Below are 22,700 nucleotides of genomic sequence, written 5' to 3' on the forward strand. Positions count from 1 at the left end.
AACTAATAACTGGTACCCAACTAATCACATTTTCTCCAATTTATTCTTCACTTGGATGAACCCTTTTGTAATGGAGACCTATAAAAATAGATCATTAAAAGATCCAAATAATTTACCTTTACCACCAGTTGATATTAATGTAACCGAAATAACTAAATCCCTTCAAAAAAACTGGGAAAGAGAAAAGTGGAATAATTCTAATTCTTTATTATCTGCGATTTGGAATACCTTTTGGATTAAAATGTTGGTCGCCATTTCATTTGAAACTTTAAATGATCTTCTTACAATAATCCAACCCCAGTTCTTAAGGTTTTTAATTATGGGGTTTAATACTAATGAGTCAAAATATCCTGCCATTCATGGATTGTTCATGGCTCTAGCTATCTTTTTGACAACTGTTTCATCCACCCTATTAAACAATCAATTTTATATCACTATATTTCAAGTAGGTCTTGGTATAAGAGGATCAATGACATCTTTGATATATCAAAAGACTCTTCACCTCACCTCTGCAAATAAAGATGAATTTTCTACTGGTGATATTATAAATTATGTTGCAGTTGATGTTTTAAGATTACAAAGATTTTTTGAAAATGCTCAAACTATCATTGGTGCACCAATCCAAATTGCTGTGGTGTTATTTTCTCTTTACATGTTATTAGGAAAGGCCACTTTAGCTGGTATTATTCCTATGATAATAATGATTCCAATAAACGGGCTTTTATCAAAAAAAGTGAAGGCTTTGTCAAAAATTAAAATGAAATATAATGATGCCAGGGTCAAGGCTACTAACGAAGTCTTAAATTCGATTAAATCAATTAAACTTTACTCTTGGGAAGAACCCATGTTGGATAAATTGAACCATATACGTAACGATTTAGAATTAGAAAATTTGAAAAAAATTGGTATTACAAGTAATCTGATTCATTTACTCTGGAATTGTCTTCCTATCTTAGTAACTTGTTTTACTTTTGCAATATTTGCAAGTGTTAATTCTCAACCGTTAACACCTGAATTAATTTTCCCATCTCTTTCTTTACTAGTCATTTTAAATGGTGCCATTTCTTCGATTCCTCAAACTATCAACTCTATAATTACAACAAAAGTGTCAATAGATAGAGTGCAGAAGTTTTTGTCAAACAAAGACATGGATACTTCCTTTATTGAGTATATTAAAACACCTGCCTCATCAGCAATAACTACCAATAAAGCTACCACTCCATCAATTGAAATTACCAATGCTACTTTTTTATGGAAAATACCAACTTCATCAAATGATACGCTTTCTATTAGTGATGAAGAAGCTAATATTGATAGAACCCAAGTAGCCTTAAGAAGTATTGATTATTTTAAAGCACAAAAAGGACAACTTACATGCATTATTGGTAGAGTAGGTGCTGGAAAGTCGACATTATTAAGAGCCATATTAGGTGAGCTACCTTGTATTAGTGGTTCTCAAACACTTGTTCCTCCAAAAGTTATTATAAGAGGGGAGTCCATTGCATATTGTCCTCAAGAAGCTTGGATTATGAATGATACTATTAAAAGTAACATTCTATTTGGTCATAAGTATAATGAACTATATTATAACTTGATACTAGAGGCATGCCAATTGAAAATAGATTTAGAAAGCCTATCTGATGGTGACGATACATTAGTAGGTGAAAAGGGTATAACGTTGTCTGGTGGTCAAAAGGCAAGAGTATCCTTAGCAAGAGCTCTTTATTCAAGATCAGATATTTATTTACTCGATGATATATTATCTGCTATTGACGCTGGGGTTCGTCAAAAGATGACTGAACTAATATTCGACGAAGAAAACGGTTTACTAAGAAATAAGACAGTGGTATTAACAACAAATGCAATCAGTGTTTTAAAACATGCGCAAAGAATATATGCAATGGAAAATTGCCACATTGCAGAGGAGGGAACGTATAAAGAGGCTCTACATGATGAGGGAAAAAGGCCTATTCTTGAAAAATTGATAAAAGAATTTGATAAGAATAGTGAAGGGGATACAAACGATGAAGATGTATCAGAAGATCCGTCAAAAGACTTTGATGGGGATATTGATGAAGAGGACATAGAAGAGTTAAACAATAACAGGTTTTTTTCAAGGAAGGCTTCCCTTGCCACTCTCAAAACAGAACCATTTATTAAAAAAGTAAACCCTGAAGATAAATCAGGACAAACTCAAGAAACAAGTCAAGTTGGTCATGTCAAAATGTCAGTCTATATTTCTTATGCTAAAGCTTGTGGTCTTGTAGGTGTTATGTTTTTCTTTATTTTTACGTTACTTACCAGACTTTTAGATTTAACTCAAACATTTTGGTTAAAATACTGGTCTGAAAAGAATCAATTAGTGGGGGAAAATAAAAATGTTTTAAAATTTGTTGGAATATATGCCTTTTTTGGATTGACAACAGTTAGCTTTAATACCCTTAGAACCATCATTTTACTTTTGTATTCTACCTTACGAGCTTCGAAGAGGTTGTATGAAGCAATGTCACTTTCTGTTATTTATAGCCCAATGGAATTTTTTAATACCACTCCAATTGGACGTATACTTAATAGATTTTCTTCTGATATGGATATGGTCGATACTAGTTTACAACATATTTTTATGGTATTTTTCCAATCGATTATGAATTGTGTAGTAACAATTGTTTTAGTGGGTATTTCTCTTCCATTATTTTTGTTATTCACTACTATATTAATGATATTCTATATTTATTATCAACGATTATTTATTGTTCAATCAAGAGAATTAAAAAGATTGACTAGTGTTTCTTATTCACCAGTTATTGCATTAATAGGAGAGACAATTACAGGGGTGAGTGTTATTAGAGCCTTTAAACATTATGCTCTTTTCAATTTTAAGAACAATGATAAAGTTCAATTCAATATAAATTGTCTATTTAATTACAGATCCACTAATAGATGGCTATCGATAAGATTACAAACAATCGGTGCAGTTACAATTTTGATTACCGCCTTACTAGCTTTATTGTCATTAAGATCAACGAAACCTCTATCTGCTGGTATGGTTGGTTTATTGATGAATTATGTATTACAAATAACAACATCTTTAACGTGGATTGTTAGATCTTCTGTATTATTGGAAAATGGTATTATATCAGTGGAAAGGATACTTGAGTATACTGAGTTGACAAGAGAAGCTGAATCTATTGTTAGGGAATATCGACCAGATCATACTTGGCCACAAAATGGTAATATTGAATTTAGAAATTATTCAACGAGATATAGAGAGACTTTGGATCCGGTATTAAAACATATATCATTTAAAGTAAAACCATCTGAGAAAATAGGTATCGTAGGAAGAACTGGAGCTGGTAAATCAACATTAACATTAGCTTTGTTTCGTTTACTAGAACCAATTACTGGAACAATTATTATAGATGGTATAGATATCACTAAAATAGGATTATACGATTTACGATCAAATATTGCTATTATTCCCCAAGATGCACACGCCTTTGAAGGCACTGTGAGATCTAATTTGGATCCTTTCAACAGATTCACCGATAAAGAGGTAGTTAAAGCTATTCGTTTGGCCCATCTTGAATCTCATTTAGAAAGACTATCAAACAACACTAAAAACGATAACAATCAACCTACACAGTTTAATTATTTGACTCTTGAAATAAAAGAAAATGGGTCAAATTTATCAGTTGGTCAAAAACAACTAATATGTTTAGCCAGGGCTCTTTTAAACAAATCAAAAATCCTGATATTAGACGAGGCTACTGCAGCTGTTGATCTGGAAACTGATAGAATTATTCAAGAAACTATAAGATCTGAGTTTAAAGATAGAACAATACTTACAATTGCTCATAGAATTGATACTGTTATGGATAGTGATAAAATCCTTGTTTTAGACCACGGCGAAGTTAAAGAATTTGATACCCCACAATCACTTCTTTCTAATACAAACAGTATCTTTTATCTTCTGTGTAAAAAAGGTGGTTATATTAAGCCAGAGTCTAAAATAAACTAATTTGGTCTTACTAAGACCCCATTATTTATTTAAATCTTTCAAGTATTAATTTATAATAGTATTACTATTGACACCTACTTTACGAGTGTAAAGTAGAGCGTCTTTAAATTGTGGATTATTACAGCAGATATCCTTCTTCCTTGATCCAAAAAAATTAATGGTCTCCTTTTATCTGGACCTTATCCACTGCAAAGCTTTATAAATACTCTTTCATTAAAAGAGAAGCGTGAATATATTTTAATGTTAATACTCTAAACATGCACATATAAGATATATATGATTGTATAAGTTAGTTAAAAATTTCTCTATTTTAGAACTAGAAGAAAAATTCAACCAAGAAAACTTATGAAAAAATTGATTGTATTTATTACGAGACTATTTTTGTATATATCACCTTTGTCATCCATTAATGATAAATTAACTTTTTCTACTAAAAATTTAAAACAACCTATATATTTTTGTCAGTAACATGTGTTTAACTAGCTGAATATGTCGCAAACAGGTAAACCTTAAAAAGAGTGCGTGTAAAGTCTAGCCTTTTTCATAATATCCTGGATTTTGCTGTGTAAGGGTTCTAATTAATGATCTAAAAACACTAAGATCACCTCTATTTCCCTAAATTCTCCTTTGGAAATTTGAAAGGAAAGCCTTGTCTAGTGGAAGTATAAGAAATTTATGTAGAGGAAAAATAAACATAAAGAACCGAAACATCCAGCAGGAAAAAAAAGAGAAAAAACAACCAATAGTTATCAACAAGAGATAGTTGAGTACAAAGTGTACATTACATACTTAATGTTATTCATATGAATTTTGATTATCTTCAATTAATCTGTCTAATGATAAAGAGTAAGTGTATATATCTATCCAAATGAACTATTGTTATCAGATACTATTTACCATATGATTTCCACAACTTTCGTCTATTATGATAAAAAAATAATGTATGTACAAAAATGAGAGCTGAGGGATTCGAACCCACGCATCCGAAGATACCAGAATGTTTAAGCAAAGAAACCTAAATCTGGCGCCTTAAACCACTCGGCCAAACTCCCAATGCCAACACGGTAATTGTTGTAGTATGGTGTGGTGAAGTTCTTTGTGTATTCCAGGGAAGCGCAAATAATATTAATAGTAATTCAAATAATCGAGACAGTAATCAACTATAGTCGATAGTGTAATTACTAAACGGTCTTATATATTAAGCGACTTATATCGAGCTAATGTACTTATTCGAAGTTACTTGACTTGTTACTTGCTTGTTCTATTTTGTTTATACATAATATATAAATTATTTACAAGAAACGATTATGGAAGATGATCTTTTATCTCCTGAAAACGTTGTCCTTTTATATGTTTTCTGGAGCTCGATCGATTATTCAGATTACTACATTAATGACTTGACTGATTCAAACCCTAAAATTTATTATATTAATTTAGGTGCACTACTGGATTAGAACTGCATCCCAATTCTCTAATCATGGTGATTAGTAATACACGTGGGACTTAATAAAACAATAGGTAAATTCTAGATTTGCCAAGATCTTATGTAATCCAATCTTTTTATTATGCAGCATCTAATGTTGTAGCACATGTATGGCTTATTAATACACTAATTGGTTCTAGATTCATTCAGGATCTTATGTAATCTTGATGGTTATAACTATTCTATTCCACAACAGTAATTGTTGTAGAATAAAATAATAATTACCATGATTAGAGAATTGAGGTGCAGTTCTAATCCACTAGTGCACCTAGATTAATGTAATAAATTTTAGGGTTTGAATCAGTCAGATAATTAATGTACTAATCTAAATAATCGATTGTGTTGGAAAATGAGAGTTTATTACTGTCATTTTCATAAGAATTATTTTTAATTAGTTTTTCTATATATTATGTAGTGCACAGATGTATCATAATATCAGGAAAACATTTTATTTTCCACCAACAGTATTTTTCAGAGATTCGAAAAGAAATGAAAAACTTAAAAGAAGAGTCAAAGTAAATAAAAGAATGCATACTGCATACACTATATAATAAGTATATACATGTATTTAGTACAAAATAGAACAAGCATGATGTCTATCATTACCATTGATGCTGAGGACTCCAAATTCCAACACTATGATAATGCAATTCTAATGAAGAAACCCCAGTCCACGTTTTTCTCCAGCTTCTTCAAATATCATATTTTAGATACACACATCCTTGCACTCCTTTCCTGTTAATGTATATTAAGTACAATTTTTTGATTATCACATTAGATCAGTTGGTCCTGAAATCATAGGACACCATATATCTTGATAAAACAATATGCTAAAAATTAACAACATCAACTCATAGCATATTATTTTAATGATTAATATAAGCTTTTGGAAATTTAGATTTTCAAACAGATTATTTGATTCAAAAAAATATGAAAAACAATTTAGTTAATAATTATGTTGTATTTATCTACCTTAATAATTGCTTGAAACATTTACCTTATTTGGTTCAATAATTTTTATTTTTATGAAAAATATTATAGCGTAGTTTATTACTAGAACCATATGCAACTAAATACTTTTAAAAGAGAACAAGAGCAAAACGTAAAAATTTTGCTCTTTATGAGAGAAATATTCTAAACACACATATACATAACCGTCAACGGTTTACAGACTCATTTTGTATGGCCTTTATTTGACTATTATCAATCTTTGAACGAGCCCATATATCTTCCAAACCTTTTTTGAATATATCAATATTGTAGTCTGCAATAGTCAAACAACTCTCTACATCTGCATTCTTAGGTCTACTTAGTGCGACTAGTGCCAATCCGCGAATCATTTGACGCAAATATAGAATGACACCATTTCCCAATTCTGAAACATTCTTCAGTTCTTGATAAATAGGCTTATTTATGCCATCTTCATCGTTATTTCCTGGTCCTAATCTATTCTTGTATAAATCGAATAAATCCAAAGTCACATCTACAAACTCAGCACATACTTCATAAGTCTGAATATCAACAGGGTTGGAGTCAGTTGAGACATATATCTTAGAATTTATATCAAACAAAAAAGCTTTTTCTATCTTTGAATGCTGTATTAAGTTGTCAAGCATATTTTCTAAGTATGAAATTTCAGGTATAAGTTTTTGAACAATTCTCGAGAATGCTTCATATATGGAATGATCAAAGATGGAAGTCAAATAAAATGAGACTTGAACCCCGTCCAAGCCTAATTCTAATAATTCTTCACCAGTTCTTTGCATAATATCTCTTTGAGCATCCACTTTAAAATCTTCACTTAACCCATCTACTTTATGTATAAGAACCTCGATATTAATATTAGGATTGACTTTATATGCATAATCTATGATCATGGCTAGATTAGTTATTGCATTCATATATTCATCCTGCGAGTCAATAACATAGACTAAAGCACCCACACTTTTAAATAATCTTTCAGAATCATAACTGGGCTCGAAATAATTCAATTGACCAGGTAACTCCATCACTGCTAAATCAATTAATGTCGAAAAATGTTCTAAAGAAGGGCTTGATGTTGATTCTAAATATAGGGTATCCAGAGGCTGCATATTATGAAACACAACTTTACATATCGATGACTTCCCACATCTAAAAATAAAATAAAACTTTCAAACACCTATACCCAGACGTATAAAACTACATCTAGGTTTCTTACTGAATAAAGTAATAATTAAGTCAATATATGTTAGTATTGGTGAAAGGCTCAATGCTGGATAACAGTTAATAAAAATATCAAGGAAATTCATCTTGTATTAAATTTAACTACATACCTTCTTAATCCCATAAGTAAAACCATAGCTTTAGAATCGTTTTCTATATAACCACTTGCATCCATTTTTATATATACTAACTTTCTCTGCTTTATTTACTTTACATACTGTTGTCAACGTGACCCTCTAAAACTATTTAAGGATACTTTTTGTGACAATAAGAAATGCCAACGAATTTTTTATTTACTTCTTATCGTTATGTTTCTTATTTTTTTTTGTTTGCTTCAGTTTATTTGCCTTTTATTCTTTTATTCCCTTTTTAGATATTCCTATAAATGGAATCTTTATCCTAAAGTGGTAATTACTTCAAGTAAATAAGGCTAGATAGTATCTGGTTGGTTGATCTTGAGAGTAATCTCTAAGAAATGAATAATGAACATTCTAATGCAATGTCAAGATACTGTGACAGTTCTATTAAAAGACAACCAGCACTTTAAAACTATGTAACGGTATATGCAAATCTTAATCGAATATAAAGGTCAAAAGAAGGGCACAGTTCTACAAATTATTATGGAATACTACTAATCATCAATAATCTATTGTATCTCAATACTCCATTCTATTTTCCAAAGGACAATTTCTTATAAACTATTTTTATCTCACATACTCAGAGTTACTCTGCTAATCCTCTATTCTATTGTAAAAAATATATATATTTATATATACCGACTTTCTATAAGTGTGCTATTATTCAGATAATACACTATAGAATAAATAGGCTAAAATACTTAAAAACTATATCACTAATAAAAATTCATTATTTCTTTTAAAATAGAAATTAATATACATGTTTAATAATTATTATGTTTATATATAGCACAAATTAAAATAAGAGTTGAAAATTCTATTAAGTTGATAAAATATGCCATATCATTTGTTTAGCTGTGATGAAAAAAACAAACAAACAATTATTATTTAGAATTAAGTCCATTGCTATTACTGTCACGTTTATCATAATATTACATATGTGTTAATGTATTTTTTCTTATTCTATTATTATTCTCTATTTAGAAAAGTAGATTATTTTATGCTCAGACAATTCATCTATTCATCATCACTGTTATTATCATCCATTAATGCACTAAACATATTAGTGGAAGCAGATGTATGTAATGGAGCAGGTTCTGGTTCCTTTTGTTGGATTCTTTGAGATCTTTGTGAATATGATCTTGTTGTAGTGAAATTGTCTTTGTCCTTAATGACAGGTGGAGGTCCATCTCTTTTTGAGGAGTTCCTATTACTACTGTTACGGTTGGAACGTCTAGAATTAGATCTGGAGTTTGCTTGTTTTAAAGCACGAGCCAGTTCTTCTTCCTCATGGATTTGTTGAATTGTTTTTGGACCTTGGTCCTGTTTAATACTTTCCCAATTTCTTTCTCTTAATTCTACCATATCCAATAACTTGAATTTAACTCTATTACAAACCTCATCACCTTCAATAATTTGTTGCAATAACCCAAACAAACTGTCCAGTAGAGCAGAACCTTCTAAAGTAGCAGCACCGGCATTGAAACTATCATTTTCAAATTTACCACCAACAGTACTCAATAATTCAACGACAGATTCAAGAACTTCTTCTGATGGTTGATTATTTAGATCTTTCATTAATCTACGGAAACATTCGAACATCATCTTACCAGTCAATAAATTCAAACGGTATAGATAACCAATGAAACGGACTAAACCAAGACCTCTTCTCTTAGCAGCTGCCATCTTATAATATTCATCAGACATCATTTCTGGAGCCAATGGTGTACCGTCTGGGTTTGTTAATAATTTATCAGTCCAACCCTTTTCAAATTCCGTATGACATCTGACAACAAGGAAGTGTAAAACCAACTTTGGTCCTGTTATACCTGGATTAGCTTCATCAACAATTTCTGAATTTAAATCTTTAACAACTTTACCACATAACTGAGCATACATAGAGGACCAATGTGGTTCATCACAGGCCTTTAAGAAAATTTGTTCAATAACTGTTTTCAAAGTATCACAATCAGTTTCCCATTTAGATAAATTAGCCAAAGCTAAAATATCAGTTGAAATCGGATCGAATTTTTCCAAAGTTAATTTATTCAATAAAGATTTCATCTTTCTTTCAACTTCTTCCTTTTCAAGCAATTCAGTGACACCATCTGGAGCCAATTTCTTTTCTGCCTTTTTAGCTCTAAATTTAGGAACCCATCTATTGGCACTTGGAACCAAGGGAGCAACCTCAACTTTCGGTTCTTCTTCTTCCTTTTTCTTTGGTTCTTCAGTTTCCTTTGGTTTTCTTTCAGAACGTTCTCTTCTGGAAGCATTTCTATTTGATCTTCTATCATCTCTATCTCTGTCTCTATCTCTTCTTGACTTTCTCTTGAAACTTGCTCTGGAATCGTTACTTCTGAAAGAATTAGATCTAAAGTCGTTAGTATTACTACGAGAACTAAATTTAGATGAATCACCATTTCCTCTAGATCTATTATTTCTAGTCATATTTGGTGGGATGATAATCTTTGATCTTGTAGATTGAACCCATTTAGAATCGGCAACAACATTTAAATTATCTTTAAATTGAAGTAAGAACGCTGGACCATAAGTGTATTTAATGTGTTCTTTCTTATACTTAGGATCAGGCGATTCAAAAGTTTCAGGATACTTAAATAGATAAATATCTTCAATTGGTGGGACTTCGTTCAATCTATCTAATAATTTAGTAACAGTCATCTTACCTTCTAAATCTTCCTCCTCTTCTTTTACTTCATTGTTAGTTTGATTTTCAACAGTAGTACTAGATTCGACTGGAACTGTCGCATTGTTGACTTCGGAAGATTCTTCTTCTTCCTCCTTTTTTGGTTCTTCTTGAAAATTTTGCTCTTCAGTAGAATTAGAGACACTAGATTCTCCAACATTTGTTGCATTGTCATCAGCTTTTACCTCAGTTTCATTTTGGGATTGAGATTGAGCTTGGGCTTCTTGTTGGGCCTTTTGTTGCTTCTTTAATCTTAATTTTTCAGCAAAAGTCAAAACTTTCTTTTCTTCTTGAACAGGAGGATCTTGCTTTTGGTCAAACTTATTTTGTTCCCCTTGTTGTTGTTGTTCCAATCTTTTCTTTTCTAAAGCAGCTTTTCTTGCTTTAACAATTTCAATAAAGGATTTTTTAGTTTGTTCGGCAGTAGACATTGTAGTGTCTACTTGTGGTGATACCTCTTCTTGTGACATAATTTAATGAAATATTAAAAAAACAAAAACAAAAACGATAATAAATAAATAAATAAATAATCTAGTCAAAATCAAACAACTATGAATGAAATATGGTATTATTATCCTACTACAATGAATACTACTTCTCAACAACTTTTTCTTTAATATTTTTTTTTTGTTTAACTAGAAAATTATAGATATTTATTTCACTTGGAACCTAGATGAGAGAATAAAAGAATCAATGTAAAAATAAATGTATATCAGGTGGCTCTAAAGTGATGATGAATGGCGATAATTGCAATGAAAGAATATCAAGTAGTTCTACTTAAAGATACTGGACGAAAACAACAAGATAATAGAAACTCAATTATTTCGCCATTTAGCGATGCAAAAAAAATTTGACAGAGCATCGCCAAAATTTTGTTTTTTTTTTTGTTGATGGAATAAAAATTTACCAAAAGAAAACAAAAAAAAAAAAAGATAAAAAAAATATGTTAAACAAAACTTAATCATTTGCTACGATAGAGGGATACTGCTATCACGTGCAATAATACACCTACTTATCATATGACCAAGGCACTTATTGAATGTAAAAATCCGAATGTAAAAATTTAATAACAAGATACTAGGAAGAAATGACAAGAAGAGATGGGATATAGCATATTTACTTTGAGCATATGGTTATCCCCCCTCTCTTATTTGTGACTCAACTGAATTGAACCCTCATTTGCATATTTTATATTAAGTGAAAGTTTAACCCACGAATGTGTAATCATGATTTATTTATTTATTATCACATAAGCTTCCAACACATATATATTTTTTGCTGGGACCTAGTCTTAGAAAAATTTGATTTGTCTAACAGTTATACGGTCCAAAAAAAAAAAAAGCAAAAAAAAAAAAGAACTAAGGTTCAACCAATTAACCTTATATTTTCAGTGAAATTAGTTATCTTGCCCAACTAATTCAATACCCACTTTTTTAAGCTAATCTATTTTTATTGCTTATTCTTTATTACTCTATACAGATCAATCTATAAATTTTTTTTTCTTGGGCTTGATAAATTAGTTTTAAAAGATCAAAGAATCGTAAAAAGAAAAATAGAGAGAAATAGAGAAAAATAAAAAAAAAAAAAACAGAAAAAAGTCGAGATTGAACAAGTCATGCTGTTTTTGCTCTTGTATTTTAGTTTGTTTTCCTTATTTTACTTATTATATAAGTTTGTGAAAAGATAAAAATTGCGTATTGCAAACAAGCAAATCAATTTCGGTAATTTTCTTCAATCACATTATTGGATAAGTGCGAAGAAGAATGTTGATCCTGATAACAATGATGATGATGAGGTGTTTATTTTTGTTTATTCAGCCAACTTTTTCTTCCTTTCTGTTTTCTGTCTTCCATTTTTAGTTTGCAAAAAATACGCACTACGTCATAATAACCTTAGTAATGATAGTGAGATATGAAACACCAAGAGAAAAAGAAAAAGAAACAAGAAAAAAAAGAGAAAGAGAAAGAGCAAATTAGTGAATGATGTTCCCCTCCCCCTTCTTAGATCTCCTTCCCAATTTCTTTATCTAAGAATGTGTGTATGATGTGTACATATGTGTGTGACCAAACTTACACGGAGCGAAAAACAAACAAAGAAACAAAAAAACAAATAGAGTCATACGTACCCAATATTCACACCCATACTCATCTACAATTCAGGTTCTTATTTTAAAAGTCTCTTAATTTTTTCTTGAATTTTACTGATCTTAATCTCCAAGGGAAGGGGAAAACACACACACACATACAAGTACACAGTAATATTGAGTAGATTTAACTGAAGAGGTTACTCCAAGAGAAACCGGAAGGTAACAAGACAAAGAGGGAGAAATTGGAGAAAAGCAGGTTGTCAGCAGTATGACTAATAATTACCTGTATAATTAGCTGACTCACGTAACAGGGGTAAATACATACATGTGCACCATCTTCAGTCACAACCGTATAAACCATTACGCAAATACGTACGGATGTGCCCATGAATGTATATATTTATAAATATACATATATATATATATGTATATGTTTACGTATGTTTTACCAGCGGTATCATCACAACGGTAAAACTTGCCATACTGAATAAACTCAACAGTCCTCATATTTTTCTTTCTTATTCTTCTCTCACTAAAGAAAAAGAAAAAAGAAAAAAGAAAAAGAAACGAGCAAACCCAACGCCCCGCGCCTCATTGCTCTTTTAGGGAAAAGAAGATAAAAACAGTAAAAGATAAGCCTGGAACAAAAAAACAATAATAACACAATATAGTTGATCAGTTAAATCCAAATTCTAAAAAATTACAAACGAGGTGAATTTGATCCAATTGATAACATATACATACATACATATATATATATGTATAGAACCCCTAGTACTGATCCTAATTAGAAAATAAGTTTACTTGATCGGCTACACTTATAAACATTATATCTACTGCATCATTTATAAAACACTAACAAACTACATTGAAATATAATAAAACTTGGTAGCTGTTGTTGTGGTGACACTACTACTAATAATAATAATTTAATTAATTAGTAAATCAATAAATCAATAATAACAATAATAACAATGTCAATGAGTCAAGCACATCAACTTTTAGTTGTATCAAATAAAGCAAATAAAGTAAGACGTCTTTCTCGTGAGGAAATTATAAATAAAATGGAAAATGAACAGGATGCAATTGTCATCAAATTGTTAAGAGAAATCGATCAATTGAAAAGAGAAAATAATTATTTAAGAAGTACTATAAACTATTTAAATAAAAGACATAGTAGTAGCAATAGCAATATTAATAACAGCAAAAATAATAACAATAATGACACCTCCAATCATAGGAATGAAACTCACTTACCTGTATTTGAAAGTGATGATGAAAGTGCTATTATAATCGATAATGTCAATCTAAACCTATATACACCTTCTCATTCAAGACACTCAAGTATAAATAAAGGATCTATCACATCCAATATAGAAGGGCATAATTATTTGTCCTCTCATGCTGATGTCTCTGGTGATTATGTTACAACCACAACCATAAATAATATTAATGGTGATATCATGGGTAATAGAAGAAGAAGACGTACTTCCAGTAGTGTATACCATAACATTCGTTGAACGGTTTTATTTTAAATGTATTTATTTTTATAAATTACTATTTTGACAAATTCATTGATCTACCTATTCATTATTGCCCATGTTTTACACCATCTAGATAAATATTCATTCCTGTCTTTTTTTCCCTTATTCATTTGCCAGTTGTTAGTTTCTATCATCTAGGATTATATAATACATACATACATACATATATATATATATATATATATATATACATATTTTTGATAAATTTACCACACAACACACACATATACATACATATATATATATATGTATAATACAATATAGTATACATTCATTTGCTTTACATTATAATCTATTTTTTATTTTTTTTATTATAAAGTATATAATAAGTATAGGATATATATATATATATATTAAGAATTAATTCAATCAATCTAATTCGTCTAAGATTTTCTTAACTTCCCACACCTTACTACAGAGGGTATTAACATTTCCTTGAACATTTTTGATATATTCTTTACTCAGCGTAATACCCATACTATCACGGAGCAAACTTCTTAGTGATTCAATAGTGAAATTGGAATTAAATGAAATGTGTATGTCATTATTATCACTATTACTATTATTTCTTCTTCTTTCAACGCATTCGATTCTTTCACATAACTCAGATAATGATTTAATTAACGATTCAAGCGAATCTATTCGTAATTGGGGCCATCTGATTCTAAAAGGTTGTGAAATCGCCATTACTTTTTGTGAAGTCCTTTGGTGGTACTTAAACTCAAAGATCCCGTTTTCAAAATATAATTGATTATGGTTAAAGATAATATCACCTTCAACATATTGATTACCGTTACCATTACTCACATTGATATTAATGGAATCTTTAAAAATAGACTGACAGTGGCCTACAGGTGAAACACTTTTATATTTATGATTATTTTGAGTGTCTATCACTCTATGTAATCCAATCCAATCATTAATACCGTATAGCTCCTTTGGGATCTTCCAATGTACGATAATTTCATTTGGCAATATCACTGTGTTATTTTTAACTGATAGCAATTTTAATTCACAGTTAGTCTTTAAGTTCTTACTGACATTGTATAATGCATGCTCTAAAACACTATTCCAATCTTTACGTTTTGATAGAGCTATTTCATCTAAGGAACTGCTCTTATTATTATCTTGTTCCTCATCACTATCAAGAGGGGTATTCCTACCACTGGTTTTTAGCAAATTTGTGATGATTAAACGCTCCATATTATCCACAATTTCACTTACACGTCTAATGGGTTTCATTTGAAGCAGGGTCCTTTGAACGCCACTTTGTCTATTTGCATTATCGTTACCATATAATTTAATTAGATGGGGTCTTTCTATAAATTTAATTAATACGAAATTGGTCAATGTCCATAAAGTAGCCAACAAAACATTATGATAGCAGAATTGTGTCATTAAAACAGTACCCCAAACACCAGAAACACCTAAGACAGTCTCTGGGTCATTCAAATATTTATAGATGCCTTGTGATGTCAATTTTTTATGGGTAATATAGTTACTTAGAAAGAAGTCACCATAGAACCAACCAAAATCAGAGATAGCTGATCTAATCTCCTCATTACACCAGATTTGTAAAGCACATAACAATAAGCCAAATATGATATCATTCATATAGCTTTTAATTGGATTTTCCATGTTCCGATTGTAATAACACTGCCTCATTTGATTAACTGTTTGTAAAATTAATAGAGAATAACTTATAGTTTGACTATAGTTGTATAAAAATTGCCATTGTTGATAAGAATAGACTTGCGTGTACCCATTCGACAAGTACAATTTGGTAAACCACTTTGAGACATGTTGTTTCCATAGAATGGCACTTATCAAAGACCATGATACTAACTTGACCATAAAGGTTGATAAAAATAGGGTGAAAGCAGATGGCTGATATTCGAAATACCAGGCAATCAGAGATAAAATAGAAATCACAGTAGTGATGTCACCAATCCTTAGTTTATCAAAATTCTCTAACCAAAAACCAATAGATATTAAAGGTCTTGAATAATCATAATTTTCTCTTGTGATTAAATCATCAACACCACAATTACCACTTGATGATAAAATTGAACTATCAGAAGAACCTTCATTACCGTAAGTTCTCTCAATATGTGGATTCTCGACGTATTTTAAGAATAAGAATTGGGATAAATGACCAAAAATGGATATTAAAAGAACCTGATAATCTCCACTGATCAAAGATAAGCCATAATATCCTGCATAACCGATTGAATACATTGGATGTGGAGATATATTAAAGACGCCATCAAAGATCAGTTCAGATCCCTTTTGTAAGAAAAAGAAGTCGCCCCAATACCATGCGAAATCTTTGACAACACGATGAGCATCCAACTTGACCCAAATATTGAAAAGAATCAAAAGCAGGCCAAAAATGGATTTCCATTGAATCAGTTTAGAAAGATTATTGATGGGTAGAGATAAAAAAACATAGACCATATAAGTATTAAAATCTTGCATTAAAATCAAGTCTACAAATTGTCTAAAGATTAGCCAAACGTTTAGTTCATCAGGATATGAGTAAATATTATTTTGTTCCTCTTTGTTCAATTTACTTTTCAATTCAAACTGTAATAATCTAGCCAGTTTTGAATTGGACTGATTTTTTTTATCAAATAATTTGTTTCTCTTTGCATAATTTGTTAGGGATTCGTAATGTGATTGATAATGTAAGATGAACCCAATACCGACGTTGTATGAAAGTCTCCAGAAGATATATTGTAAGATATAAAAATCTTTTGTAAAATTGGCGCCTAATTTAATGCAAAGGACATAAGCTAAAATAAAATTAGATAGTAATATTGCTAAAACAATAATTTCAAAAAATGATTTCTTAATTGTTGGGTCAAATAGGGATCGAACCATGTCGTGAGTCACAGGAGGAGTGAATTCAACCCCTGTAGATCTAGTTATAGCCATATGATGATCTGTCTTCTCTAATTTTAAGGAAGCAGAAGATGATGATGGTGCGTGCACAGTTGTGGTATCTATTAAGGACATAATTAAAGCAAAAAAAATTATTAATAATAAAATATCAACTCCTTTAATAATATTTAAAACTCTTTGTTGAAGAAGAGACAATAAAAAGAGAGTATTAGCTATGATAATGATAATAGCAGTAGTATTATAGGATTATAATAAAGTCTATTATGAATTACCTAACAACCGAAGGAAAAAAATCGTAGAACTAGGCTGAGCTAGTTATGATATAGTAATTATAAAGATAATTTAATGGTTGTTTGCAGATTGTTTTTATTTATCAACTAAAAGATAAAAATATAAAAAAACTTGCAACTGTATAATTTATCATACGTTGTTATTAACTAATTTGTATATTTATAATTATAATGTACAAAAGATAGATTTAAAGAAAAAGAAAAGGGAAAGGGAAAGGGAAAAAAGAAGTATATACTTTTGTATTCCATAATTTTGTCAAGATTGATTCACATAAAACCGTATGTCTTTTTTCTTCTTTCTCTCTCTCTCTCTCTTTCTATATATATACGTATACATATATATATGGATGAATATCCTCGAATATGTCAAAATACAGAAAATGGATTATTAAGGTTATCTGAAAAATTTAAAAACATTACCTAATTTGTATATATCTGTTAATGCCATGCCGTTTGTCTATTGATTAAATTGTTTTCTCTCTTTCTTTCTCTCTTTATTCAATGGAGTTACACAGATTGAAATAAAGAAAAAAATGAGAAAACAAAAAGAAGGAGTAATCCAAAAAAAAAAGAACAATAAAAGATGGCAGGGAACTCCACAGATTAGTTTTGCTATATACCAGTTTTGCAGCCTCTAAAGTTGTGTTCTAAAGATTGTAAAGAAGTACAACAGCAATTTAGTAAGCAATGATAGTAGTTGTCACAAGAAACACTGACGTTCTTTAGCCAGGATAAAAACTGTATATCATTTTAAATTGACTCATGGTTGGTGTATATCTTTCTCGTAGCACGCGGCAAATGATAGCGGCAAATTTGCCTCACCGATTGTCTTTTTCTTTTTCCAGTTCTATTTCTATTTCTTTCTGATTACGTAATTCCTTGAAATCCTGAGCTTCATGTGAAATTCGGATCGTTTTTTGGTGGTCATCAGTTTTTTTCTTTTTTTTTTTTTGAAGTGAAGATTTTTTGATCTGGAAATTTCTCCTTTTTTTCTTTCTTTTCTTTTTTCTTTTACGCTTTTTCTATTTTTTACATACAATAAAGTGGTACAATTTGAATTAGGGCAGTAGCAGAAGATAGTACTTCAATTCATGAATATAATAATATGCACACATGTTTAATATATCTATCAATTCAAATTTGGATATATCTAATTTGAGATTGAGGTTTGATAAATTAATAAGATAGACAAGGTAAATAAGTTTTTCTGATCAAATGGGGTTATCAACAATAAGATGTTTTTTTAGTAAAGAAATATATTAATGTCAATTCTACGTATTTCTCTCTTTCCTTGTTTTCTTTAACAAACTCTGTATAAAATTGCATAAAATTATATATATATACTTTTTTTTTTGCTTGTTCAATAACATTGAATAGGTATATATGTACTAATTTGTGATTTATATAGTAACTATTATCATGATTATCACTACTACTAATCCTATTTGATAGTGTCAGATTTATACTAAATAATCCTTTCTGAGGTTATGGACCATTCTTTGTTGATCAACAGGCAACTGGGTTAATTGGTCATCTGTTAATGCCAGTACTTGTTTTATCATTTCTTGTTGTTCAACTGGCAGATTTTGTAATTTATTATAATTTATTGTCTTACTATTATTATTATTATTATTATTATTATTATTATTATTATTACTTATTATTGGTGCTGTGAGTGTAGATCGCTGTTGATTCATACTTGTTAATGGTGGTATTGCAGAGTTATTATTACTATTATTACTATTATTATTGTTGTTGTTGTTGTTGTTAGCGATTGTATTTGTATTCATAATAGGTATAGTTATGTTGTTGTTCATTGCAGGCATATATGATTGTGATGTCATATCTCCAGGAAACCCAAAGGGGACTGGAGGTGGAACCATACCCGGTACAACCATTTGAGATGGTGTAGCTCCCATTAAAATTTTATTATTGTTATTGTTGATATTGTTTTGATTATTAGACATATTATTATATATTGGCAATGGTGTATTAGATATAGTTGAAGGATTGGACGTGTTGTTACCACTACCATTACCACTATTGTTGTTATTATTAAAATTTATATTTCGTAAAACATTGCTAACTATATCTTCAGTGAAAAATCCCATTTCAAGTAAAGCTTGTGCAATTGGGATAATCAAATTATTATTATTCCACAAAAACTGACTCAATTGGTCTTTTTTAGAATTCCCTTGGTTGGCCAAAATCTTTAAATTGGATATAATTTCAATCAATTGTAGTGGTGGTATCTTACTTAAACTAATTGATATTGCATCATCGTCTTTCGCTTTTAATAGATACTCCTTGAATGCTGGCAAATGTTGAGATGCTTTACTTAAAATATCAGGAAATACAATATTAGAATCTTTGTTATGTTGTGGGTTTGGTTTTCTTGGCAATGGGATAGCAGTGATCATTTGAAATGGCAATTCTAATGAATAACTCCAGGGATATGCATCTCTCTTCAATTCCAAACTTGGTTTGATTACTCCCTTTACCATATCATCTAATCTTTCTTTATAATTTGGGGGAATGATCTTTTCTAGCTTACATGGAAATTTTTCAATTTTAATCAACATATCATATGCTTCCTGACACTCTCTACTCGATACATAATCATAATTGATATAAGCCAATTTTCCTGTTCTTGGATCGTTCTTGGTAGTAATATCAATGATACGACCTGACCCTGCAATTACTGATGTTACTGTATCTGAGGTCCAATCATTAGGTATATTAGTGACCTGTATACAAGTGGTTAAATTATCTGGGGTTAGAAGATGAGTTGATCTTCTTCTTCTTGGGTCTGTTGCCATCATATCCGTTTTTTTTTTGTTTTAATTTTTTTTCTTTTTTGGTATCTTGCGTTATAGTTTTTTATAAGCTGGTCGGTAATTCTAAAGCAAAACTTTGAACTGTTTTGAATATAAAAGTATTATATAGTTAGTTATATTTGTTTTTTTATTTTTGTTTTAAGGCATTTTTTTTCTTATTGAATAGTTTCTTGCATTAACTTTTCAATTTTTAAAATTCATTTTTCTTTCTTTTTTTTTTTTGAATTGTTTTATTTTGTTAAAGTAAGAAAAAAGGAGGAAACTTTCGAAAAAGGTTCGATACTAATTAATCGATTGTTGTATATATATAATTACTAAAATTTAATAGTAAATATTTCAATATTACAATGTTGAATGTAGATATGTATATATAGGTATTTAAGTTATAAGACTATGTATCGTTATATATATATATATATATGTAAAAGTACTTTTTTTTTTATTAATACAAATGCCAAAATATGATTAAAGTATGTTGAATACGATAAAAACGTTATTATTAATAAATGATATTTTATATGTGTAGGGTTTTTTAATTTTCTGTTTTTCTTTTAATGTTTGATTAAGCTAAGTAACTTAGTAAGTCCATCTTGGTGACAATATGAATTGGTTTTAAACCATCAGTGATGATTGCAGATGAATTCTTTTCAAAGAAATTGTTTAGATCAGATAATTTTGTATTTTCGTCAAATTTAACAAATTTCTTCTTACCAGACTTATTTTCGTTATACGAGGAGACTTCATTGAAATTATTTAGTTTATTGAAATCAAAGTAGTGGCCGGTAATCGAATCAGTTTTTGTAATATCACCATTAGAGATTTTTTTTCAAAACTTGGGATAAAGTGACCAAACCGGCTAATTTACCATCATGAGTTAAAACAGGTAATTGGTCAAAGCCATTTTCATTTAAAATTTTTACTACATCAGCTACTTTAGCATCATTGTAAACAGAAACGACGGGTTTCAAATTTAAATCCTTGACGATAGCACCGTGGAAAATATCCTTTTCTGTGTTAGTAGTAGCCTTGACACTTGGGTTGAATCTCTTCAAGATGTCATCATCCCACAAGTTATTAGTCTTCAACCATTCGTCATCAACGAATTTAGTCAAGTAAGATCTAATGGAGTCTGGGAAGATGACGACAATTACGTCATCTTCGGTCAATTCTGGATGTTCTTGACAGTAATTGACTAGAGCGCTGAAAGCACTACCAGAAGAACCACCAATAAGAACACCTTCATTAGAGATTAATTGGCGAGCATATTTGAACGATGGTTTATCTTCAGTCTTATACCAGACATCGATTAAATCTCTGTTCAAAACTTTTGGAATAAAATCATAACCAATACCTTCTACTTTGTATTCGGCTATTGGGGCATCGTTTAGGGATTTTGGTAAAGCTAAGATGGAACCAACAGGATCGGCACCGACGATTTTAATGCATGGGTTTTCTTCTTTCAAATATTTGGCAATACCAGTGATTGTACCACCAGTACCAGCACCAGCAACGACGGCATGCAATTGATCAAATTTATTCAAACGGGCCAGTTGTTCTTTAATTTCTCTGCCAGTACCGAAGTAGTGAGCTTCTGGGTTTCTCTGATTGTTATACTGATCCAATATGATGGCACCTGGGATTTCCTTTTCCAATTTCTTGGCGACACCGATGTGCGATTCTGGAGAATCCCAGGCAGCCTCAGTTGGGGTTCTAATAATTTCTGCCCCAAGGGCCTTCAAGACAGAGACTTTTTCATTGGACATTTTTTCAGGTAAAGTGATGATTGTTCTGTAACCTTTGATGGCACCGATTAAGGCTAGACCAATACCAGTGTTACCGGAGGTAGGTTCGATTAAAGTGGTCTTTTCTGGAGAGATGATACCCTTTTCTTCGGCGTACTCGATCATGTTCTTGGCGATACGATCCTTGGTGGAACCACCAGGGTTGTATAATTCTAACTTGCAGAAGACTTGTGGTTTGATACCGAGGGCCTTTGGTAACTTTTTCAATTCGATTAATGGTGTGTTACCAACTAAGTCAATAACATTGGTTCTGGTGTCTGTCATTATTATTGATGGAAAGTATGAAAGGGTAAATACGGCTATAGAATTATTTGTGATATGACGAGTTCTGTTGTCTTGTTCTTTTTTTTTTTTTCTATCTATGTGTAGGTGTATGTTCTGTATTGAAGTTATATATTCGAGGTAAGAAAGAGGAGGAAAGCAAGAGTTTGACTAAAAACGTATAAAGCATAGTTCAAAGAATCGATTAAGAAGTATATATATATATATATATTTGGTGTTTAAAACAAACGATAAAGATACATAATTGACTTAGAATTTAGTGATGATAACAATGACAACTACAAGAATAAGAATAAGAATAAGAATATCGTTTGAAGAATATATTCGGAATGAACTGTGGTGGACCTATATTTCCGTTTTGGGCGTGAAGGGCAAAATTCTGGCAAGACATGCAAAAAGAACGAAAAA

The 22,700-nt window shown here is 30.4% G+C and overlaps 7 protein-coding genes and 1 non-coding gene across 8 annotated transcripts; 2 read left to right on the top strand and 6 right to left on the bottom strand.

The window, feature by feature from the left end:
• Positions 1-55: 55 nt before the first annotated feature.
• On the top strand, positions 56-4,018 carry BPT1 (ATP-binding cassette bilirubin transporter BPT1; the record flags this gene model as incomplete). The annotated part of the gene is made up of 1 exon (XM_064857254.1): positions 56-4,018. One exon carries the CDS (start codon positions 56-58, stop codon positions 4,016-4,018), a length of 3,963 nt encoding a protein of 1,320 aa, XP_064716387.1.
• Positions 4,019-4,972: 954 nt separating this feature from the next.
• On the bottom strand, positions 4,973-5,070 carry PWA37_000580. Its single transcript has one exon. It is a non-coding gene; the product is annotated as a tRNA-Leu (tRNA).
• A 1,588-nt stretch (positions 5,071-6,658) lies between these two features.
• GTR2 (Gtr2p) lies at positions 6,659-7,881 on the bottom strand (the record flags this gene model as incomplete). The annotated part of the gene is made up of 2 exons (XM_064857255.1): positions 6,659-7,634; positions 7,817-7,881. The coding sequence occupies 2 exons, from the start codon at positions 7,879-7,881 to the stop codon at positions 6,659-6,661; spliced, it is 1,041 nt and encodes a 346-aa protein (XP_064716388.1).
• Positions 7,882-8,860: 979 nt separating this feature from the next.
• TIF4631 (translation initiation factor eIF4G) lies at positions 8,861-11,017 on the bottom strand (the record flags this gene model as incomplete). Its single annotated transcript, XM_064857256.1, has 1 exon — positions 8,861-11,017. The coding sequence occupies one exon, from the start codon at positions 11,015-11,017 to the stop codon at positions 8,861-8,863; it is 2,157 nt and encodes a 718-aa protein (XP_064716389.1).
• A 2,590-nt stretch (positions 11,018-13,607) lies between these two features.
• RTS3 (Rts3p) lies at positions 13,608-14,153 on the top strand (the record flags this gene model as incomplete). The annotated part of the gene is made up of 1 exon (XM_064857257.1): positions 13,608-14,153. The coding sequence occupies one exon, from the start codon at positions 13,608-13,610 to the stop codon at positions 14,151-14,153; it is 546 nt and encodes a 181-aa protein (XP_064716390.1).
• A 393-nt stretch (positions 14,154-14,546) lies between these two features.
• On the bottom strand, positions 14,547-17,195 carry CHO2 (phosphatidylethanolamine N-methyltransferase; the record flags this gene model as incomplete). The annotated part of the gene is made up of 1 exon (XM_064857258.1): positions 14,547-17,195. One exon carries the CDS (start codon positions 17,193-17,195, stop codon positions 14,547-14,549), a length of 2,649 nt encoding a protein of 882 aa, XP_064716391.1.
• Positions 17,196-18,831: 1,636 nt separating this feature from the next.
• PTI1 (cleavage polyadenylation factor subunit PTI1) lies at positions 18,832-20,193 on the bottom strand (the record flags this gene model as incomplete). Its single annotated transcript, XM_064857259.1, has 1 exon — positions 18,832-20,193. One exon carries the CDS (start codon positions 20,191-20,193, stop codon positions 18,832-18,834), a length of 1,362 nt encoding a protein of 453 aa, XP_064716392.1.
• Positions 20,194-21,020: 827 nt separating this feature from the next.
• CYS4 (cystathionine beta-synthase CYS4) lies at positions 21,021-22,274 on the bottom strand (the record flags this gene model as incomplete). Its single annotated transcript, XM_064857260.1, has 1 exon — positions 21,021-22,274. One exon carries the CDS (start codon positions 22,272-22,274, stop codon positions 21,021-21,023), a length of 1,254 nt encoding a protein of 417 aa, XP_064716393.1.
• Positions 22,275-22,700: the final 426 nt, after the last annotated feature.

Source organism: Arxiozyma heterogenica (assembly GCF_036370985.1).
Source record: "Arxiozyma heterogenica strain weizmannii chromosome Unknown scaffold_11, whole genome shotgun sequence".
Lineage (NCBI taxonomy): Eukaryota > Fungi > Ascomycota > Saccharomycetes > Saccharomycetales > Saccharomycetaceae > Arxiozyma > Arxiozyma heterogenica.